This window comes from Cibotium barometz, chromosome 23 (genome assembly GCF_041138505.1).
Source record: "Cibotium barometz isolate CiBa-2024 chromosome 23, ASM4113850v1, whole genome shotgun sequence".
Taxonomy (NCBI): domain Eukaryota; kingdom Viridiplantae; phylum Streptophyta; class Polypodiopsida; order Cyatheales; family Cibotiaceae; genus Cibotium; species Cibotium barometz.
In genome coordinates this window covers 48766659-48774906 of record NC_141068.1, presented here as the reverse complement: position 1 = coordinate 48774906, position 8248 = coordinate 48766659, and the positions used below count along the sequence as shown (strand labels likewise).

The 8248-nt window shown below is 39.7% G+C and overlaps 1 protein-coding gene across 1 annotated transcript; it reads right to left on the bottom strand.

The window, feature by feature from the left end:
• Nucleotides 1-746: 746 nt before the first annotated feature.
• On the bottom strand, nt 747-5665 carry LOC147626037 (gibberellin 3-beta-dioxygenase 1-like). The gene is made up of 3 exons (XM_086817600.1): nt 4317-5665; nt 3687-4020; nt 747-2897 (listed from the first exon to the last, which is right to left on the bottom strand). Exons 1-3 carry the CDS (start codon nt 4814-4816, stop codon nt 2655-2657), a joined length of 1077 nt encoding a protein of 358 aa, XP_086673726.1. The 5' UTR covers nt 4817-5665; the 3' UTR covers nt 747-2654.
• Nucleotides 5666-8248: the final 2583 nt, after the last annotated feature.

The following is an 8248-nucleotide window of genomic DNA, read 5'->3' as shown; positions in this document are numbered from 1 at the left end:
ATTTTCTTGATTTTCGAAATTAAGATTTGTAGAGATTTTAGTAACCAATATTGAGGGATTTTCTTGCATTATCTTGCTTAGAGAGTCTACAGTTTCAAATATCAATCCTTTAAGCCCTTATTTCTTCAAGATCAGACCCTAGATTGCCAAATCTTTGAATTCTTAGAGAAAGATTGCAAGAAGAAGATTGTTGTGCAAAGAATCAAGGTTATAGTGTAGAGTTGGACAAAACTGCCTGCAGATTTCAAGATTTTATGTTTACAGTTGGTACAGATTTTTAAGAAAGTGCAGAATCTCAATGCAGTTTCAAGAAAGTGTGTAGAATACAGTTTACTGTGTAGATTCAAGAACAATGTTGAAGATTATAATGCAAAGTACATTTCTGTTGCAAATCTACATTGCAAAATAGAGCAGTTTACATATTATTCCAAGTTTATTGTGTTGAAATCAAATCTTCATGCAGAACAGAACAGTAAGTGATTCTTGATCAAATATTTCAAATCTTGTCACTTTCTTGCAAAGAAGTTGGACAAAGATTATAAATCTGTTATAGTAGTACAAATCTACACAAATTAGTATAAATCTTGATGTATTGCAAGTAAAGGAAGCAAGATAAGTGTTGAGAAGACACTGTTTGCAAGCACATATTCTAGATTACAACATTTTAACACATTTTCATTCAGAAATGTATAGCATGTTATTCTATTACAAATCTGAGCATCAATATTATACAGAGAGCATGTTGATAATAGTTGATACAAAAGTATACAAGCTTTACAGTTTCAAGTGTAGAAATTCAAAAAGTTTGTTGATTAATATTGTGTTTGCAAGTATGGCCCTGCTAGGAATTGAACCCAGTCCACTCGGGTGAGCCAGTGTGCCCTATACACCACAGGGGTCTCCTCACTTGCATACAAGGTTTCTTCAGTGTGAAGATCTCCAACCAATAGTGCAAAGTTTGATTGAGAAGACAAATAGTTTGGAGCTTGGACTTTGGCATCATTAAGCCTTGAGTTTCAAGTTGGGAAAAAAGAGGGGCTTATAACCTAGCTGACACAACTTTTAAACCAAAAGAGGGGGAAAAAAAAAAAAGATACCCACACGTTAACAAAAAGAAAAGATGGCTGCAAACCGGAAGAACGGAGCTGTAGCTGCTGTACGGCCAATAAGAACCACCGTTTCAAGATGCACTGAGATCGATGGGAAGCTTGCTATAGTGTTAGTGTGTTCAGCAGCTTTTGTCGCCACAAAAGAGCATTGACTGTGTTGAACGTGTTCTGCTCGAGCAGCAGCGATGGAGTTGCGCAGCTGCAGTCTTTGGAAGCTAATGTTATCCTACTATTTATGAGTGGTTTTTGTGCAGGAGGAGGAGTAGTATTTGTCAGTCTGGATCTCGAATCCGCTGCAGATGCGGCCTGTATGTGGTGTAGTTGCCGCCTGTTATGGCTACCTTTCTCTCTCCTCCTCCTCAGTTGCAGTCGCTAAGTTTTGGGTGAAGGACGGAGCCCCTGTGTGTGTGTGTGTGAGAGAGAGATCTCTTGCCAATTCGCTAAGATATAGAAACCATAGTGAAATGGGGAAAAGGGAGATGGAGAGGAGAGGAATATTGACCTAATGTAGACTAATATTGACCTAATGTAGACTAATTCCACAAGGATGTGCTAATCCAATCGCATGCTGAAGAATCTAAACATGGAGGCAAGCCCTACTTGTGCACACCTCGGAGGCTCTCACACCAGTTTTTACAAGCTTGGATCTAAGGAGCATCAAAGCATAAACTTGCACTTGAAGAAAACTCAATCCTAAATCAAGCACAAATTACAGTGCATATATGTAGGCCCCTGGGCCTATCTTCCAGGCAACCCATGTGACCCATAACCCCATCTCATCCACACCATCATTTGGAATCTACACTTTTCTGTTGACCCTTCTGTAATCACCACACCAAATATGACCTTTTAATAAGGCTGCATTATAATTTGGCACTGTTGGTTGCCCCAAATTCCAACAAATTATTTTGGCCCTTGTAATGATGGAAATACATCATTGGCTTTCACATTTGAGTGTTCTCGATGGCACGTCGCCCATGCACACTCTTTGTATTGAGCAAGGCCCTGGTGGCTTCAACTCCATGGTGGGAGGAGGCATGTGGAGAATCACTCTCCACCACCAGCACCTTCTGAACTTTTAGGGTCTGAGATAGTGGTGAGAGATTTTACCATAGTTTGTTAAGATATTGGCGCCATTTCTGAGCAAATTAGAGTGTGGGAGAGACAAAGGGCCTAGAATGTGTGATTAATCTAACACACTGTCTACCCTTTTAAGCCAAGTCAAAAATTAATATTCCCTTAAATGCTTCATAGTTGGCTTTCTCCTAGCCTTCCCACCTCTGAAGAAGAAAACGTATCTCTAATTTACCATGTGGTTTATGTGGCCTTAATTGGATTTCAGAAGCCAGATGAGGAGTGAGATAATGTAGCACTCTTTAAAGGCACTTGTAATCATCAACTCTATAACAAACTTTGTTTTTAATTTTATGTATACTGACAAAAAGGCCGGCATTATCATGTGTACCCGAAGGCACAGTACATCTTCTTTACACTAAGTCCCTTTTCTTTCAATCTCAAACAAATGCTTAGTACTTCATCTAAGGGCTAATCATCTTTGAAATAATCTAGGGCAGTCATGAAGTACTTGCTTTTGGCTTGGAGGTAGTCTGCCCATTTCAATGGCTTGTAGAGTGGGCGCTGGCTATCCGAAGAGTCGACGACCTCATGGGGAGGAGTAATGGTGGCAGTTATAGGGGGGCCACATAGAAACACTAGAGAGAGCCTTGGTCTGGTCTTGTTTGCAATTGCTCTGTGCACAATACTCTTGTACTTACCATTACTTAGTATCTGACAAAAAGATCATAACAAAAGTTAAGTCAACATTCTCCTAGAAAGACCCATTACGTTGTTCTTTTTCCAAAATAAACTAAAAGATAAATTTAAAAAAGAAAAAGGTCATGTTTTTTATGTGTGTCTCTCTCTCTTTTCTTTTCTTTTTTTTTTTGTGAAATGGTGTTTTATATTATATGTAAAAATGTACATCAGCCACATGGCTCACACAGAACCTATGGCCCCAAAAAAAAACCCTACAAAAGATCCTCTAAAGGATCATGACCATGCAAACCTGTACACTAATAAGAAAGCCTCCTAGCCAAATAAGCATGATTCTCTCTCTCTCTCTCTCTCTCTCTCTCTCTCTCTCTCTCACACACACACACACACACACACACACACACACACACTCAACTTTACCTAGTTGCATAAGGAAAGCTTATAACCTCAAGTAGTTACATATGTTCTTTCCCCTAGTGATGATTAGGAGTATGGGTTAAAAGAGTAAGAAATTCTATCAAAGCTCATTTTTGTTCTCTTTTTAATTTAAGTATACTCTTGTTGATTTAAGTAAGTGATTAAAGAACAAGCCCAAATTTAAACTCTCCTTTAGAAATGCCATACTTCGAGCTTGCTTTATAATCCTTAAGGCTCTAGGGAGCCTTAAATTTTACCTCTTCCCCCTTTTCATCTCCAAAACAATAGATATAAAAGGGCCTTAGGAATGATAAGAAGGCAGAAAAAAGGTAATAATGCTTCAATTTTAAATTAAGAAAAAACAGAAAGATGTACGCCTGTACTAACCTGAAGCATGTCACCCACAAGAACCACAAGGGAGTCTTGGAGTGGGGGGACAAGGATCCATTGGCCATGTCTATATATTTCCAAGCCAGCCACATCCCCTTGTTGGAGGATGGTGAGGCATGCGGAGTCGGTGTGGGCAGGGAGGCCCATAGTCATCATGGGCTGGGGGCATGGGGGGTAGTAGTTGAGCTGCAATGCCCCATGGCAATCACTCTCTGGATCAAACTGCTTGCACCTGAATTGGCCCATCTCCACACCCACCCCTACCAAAATTTCACTCAACAGCTTGGCTGCCAAGCCCCTCATTGCAATGTCATACTCTTCAAATGGCCCCCTGCACAAAATTTTCCATACCATTCATTAAACAAGTTGCTTGGTAGAGTGGGTTATTGATGTAAATAGTTTCAAGACAATATAAGTTTAGTGGGTAGTAAGCACATTAAAAATAAGCATATTCATGGCAGTCAGCTGGTTTTAGTCAGTGGGTCTTATTCATAGGAACACACACACTCACACACACACAATTAAAGAGGAAAGCTCACATTAAGCAAGCTTAATTTCTGCAAATGCTTACAAGGGCATCTTCATTATTGCAATAACAAGCAAGCATTGTTAAAACGGTTCACATACCTGAATTCATTGTCTCCATTTGGGCAGAGCTTGTCGGTGGTATCAGCTATGGAAGAGCTAGGGTGGCCCATCATGGTGAAGCCCTCCGACCACATAAGGCTGTTAAAAAATTTCCCAATAATGGCCTTACCAAACCCTTCAAACGACCCTTCTATCCGAAGGGCCCCCATTTTGGTCTCCAATGGGAGAGAAAACAGCTTCAACCCCCTCTCTCTCACGCTCTCCAGAAGGCCAAGGGACACCCCATGATTGATTACATAGAAAACGCCCCAGTTTTCACATGCAAATGCTAGCTTTTTTATGATAGAGTGGGCGCCATCCTGCATGTCTATGACTGGTATTTCAGTTGGCAAGTGGTGGTCTTCATGGAGTGATGAAGGCCTGTCTTGCTCAGGCCAAACGTAGGCATTGGGCAAGATACTAGAAGGTGGAGTGAAGTAATTGCTGTTCAAGTCATCTAATAAGGGTGGATTAGGGGCTGCTAATAGAGAAGAGAGCATTCTCTGTGATGTGTGTGTGTGTGTGTGTGTGGGGGGGGGGGGGGGGGGGGGGGGGGGGGGGTTTCGGGTGGTCTTATAGTGATGTTTTGCTTTTTTAGGGGCTCAACAAGAAGAGGACTGTATGAGGAGTTCAGGAGGACGACTCAGCACTGGGTCAGCCATCGCCCTTGAATTTATAAATGGAGAAACCAGAGTGTTAAAACCAGGTGTGGAGAGAGAGAGATAGAGAGATGCTAGGTCTATGGGGTTAATTGAGAGAGAGAGAGAGAGAGAGATGCTGGGTCTATGGGGTTGATTAAGAGAGAGAGAGAGAGAGAGAGAGAGATGCTAGGTCTATGCAGAGAGAGAGAGATGTTGGGTCTATGGGGTTGATCAAGAGAGAGAGAGAGGGAGAGAGAGATTGATCGAGAGAGAGACACAGATGCCACAGCTAGCTATAGCTTTGATTGACTACATCCCTAGCATTGGAATTTGTGAGCTAATTACATAGCATCCTTTGACAAGATAGTAGTCAGTGTTGAGATCCGAGCTGCTGTAGAGAGAGTGAATCAATAAGCTAGAGAGAAAACCCAGGGGTTTAAACTTTTGAGATTGACTAATTAGATGCTGCATAGCTGGTTGCTGTGGAGATTAAAGGGGAACTAAGTCTGTCCATGAAGAATTCAAGAGAGGTTAAAGCTAATTGTGGAACTTAAAAGGCATGCTAATCATGGGATTTAATCGTTGAGTAGAGAGACGAAGGCTAAGTTAATTGTTGATTATTAGGGAGGTAGCAATGGTTTATGTGGGTGTCAAAAGGCAACATAGAGAAATGCAAGCTGCCGCCCTTCCGTGATGTTGTCTGTGGCCTCCCCATTACCCAAACAAAGGACCCCCTTGTCTTCGACAAAACCCTCTGAAGCCAAATTACTCCAACCCAAGGTAGCCCCCCACCACCACCACCACCACCACCACCTACACGTGTACTCTATCTACTTGTATCAATGCTTTACATGTAAGTCATTCTTGCGTGTGTATGTATGGCATATGTGCATCACACTTATGTACCTAAATGAAAGGATGGGCCTTAAAAAGCATCTGTGACATGTCCCTCCATCTATGTGTGTGCCATGTGTGTTACCTCGTGTGCATTCATATTTGTGCGTGAATGTCAGTCAAGGGCCTTCACATAATTAGGGCATGTGCATGCGCACACATGCATGCACCTAAGGGCCTTAATACACAATTAGAAAAAACGAACATCACAAATTTTCATGGTAACGTGAATGAGCATGAATGGGTAACATTTCCAATTCATCCTTAATGGACAACACATGTGTTTACAATCATGTGTGCGCACTTATGTTATGTGTATGTATATATGTGTGCGCACTTATGTTACGCGTATGTAGTTATATGTATATGTATATATGTGTGCATGTCTTGGGAAGGGAAGGCGGGGGGGATCATTAAGCACCTCACACAATTAGGAAGAATGGGTAATTAGTTTCATGCCATGAGAAACATTGCCCATCCTATACTAAAACCCGGGATATTTGCTATCTTCTAATTGTATTCAAATTGTGTAAGTTCATAGTTGTGTGCATGCATACCTACGTGCATGTGTGCACGTGTGTGTGTTATATATTACATTGGCTAGTTAAAACACACTTGCCAACAACCATTAGCAAAATTACATACAATTTCCAAGGCCCTTTTGAGACCAATTATTACACATACAATCCCTTTAGAGATGTACATGTTTACATCTTTGTGTGCATCTTCTAGATGGACCAATTATTATACACGATTTCGAAGACCCTTGCATACATATATTTATGTATGCATGTATTTTTCAATCTACACCCTTGTGAAAGCCCCTTAAACATTGTGTCCAAAATTCTCCTCCACATGTACTTTGAATAGTGTATCTTTCTAGAACCAATCCTACCCTACACCCTTTTATTGGTAAAAAAGTGCATAAAAACATAGCTCCCTACCCCATGTCTAATCAAAGCTCACTCCCCACTTACCCTTGACCAAAGACAAATAACTTGCACAGTTTCAATTGAAAACAAACTTTCCATACCTTTTCAACAAACTCTATGACTAGCTTTGTTCTATTAGTCATTGATGAAGACTTATTTAAAAAAGAAACCAACATGCGCTTAAATTGACTCTTGTGTCCTATTTCAAGCTAGAGTTTGAGCATATTTCATCTTATAAGAGTTCATCATAATGCTACCCATTCATATGGATTGCACCTTTTTTTTGTCATTTTTATGTTGCATAGACCCACACCTAGATAGCCTCGTGTTGATGGACCTTTTCTCAAAAGCACTTTTTTACTTCAATTTCATCCATCTTGCTCTTAAATTGCCACAAAACCAATATGGGAGGACATTATTTCCTTAAGAAAACAATGTGTCTTTTCCTTCCACCTAACCTTCTCATGACCTAATACTTTCACAAGATGCCCTTAAACCTTCACATTACCTATACATAGGAGGTCATTATTTCCCTAAGAAAACAATGTGTATTTTCCTTACACCTAGCTTTCTGATAACATGATACCCTTACAAGATGCCCATATACACTGGATATCATGCTTTTCTTCTTAAAACTTTATCTAGTCACATGCAACCATTAACGTGTTATGATTTTCATCATGTTGTCTTTTGTCTTCATATTATTTATGTTCTTGAAGGTACAAAAAGGTTCCAAGTTCAACATCTTGATATAATGAATCTACAAATTTATTCACAGCTATTTTGTGCATACACACAAAATGAATGTGTCATTTTGTTACAATGTTTTAATTCTTAGAATATTAATCCTTTGAAAACCTTAAGATAAGGTATCAAAGCATTTACCTAAATAAGCATGTGCTTGGGACCTTGAAAGACATATTGAAAGGTTATGTAAAATTAGAAAGTAAGTTTGGTTGGACCTTGAAAGACGTGTATTTAATTAAAAGGTTTAACATTAACATATGTAAAATTAGAAAGCAAGTTTTTTTAAAATCAAAAGCTCATACAAAATTATATATACTACTAGAAAATAAATAAGAATAAAGATTAACATTATAGGTAGGTTAAAAAGCATAAAAGTAAAATTGTAAGGTTTAGGTTATTTAGGGTAGACTTAAAGAGGATAGGTAATATATTTATCGAGTAAGACTAATATTTCCATATAAGGGTTAAAGTAGTAAGCAGTAACCATCCTAAGAATTTTATTATCAAGATAGAGTAAGGTGTATATATGCACCAATTCGCTCAATGAAGGTTTATCAACACAAGTGCACGTAGAGGACGAGGTAGAGGTCGTGGACGTGGCCAAGGTGGTGGCCGAACAGGTAATCAGAATTATGGTCAGCCCCCAACAGCAAGAGTCCTAGGATTCACAACAACAACATATAGGTGGAAGAGGCCAATTTAGAGGCAGGGGGAGTCA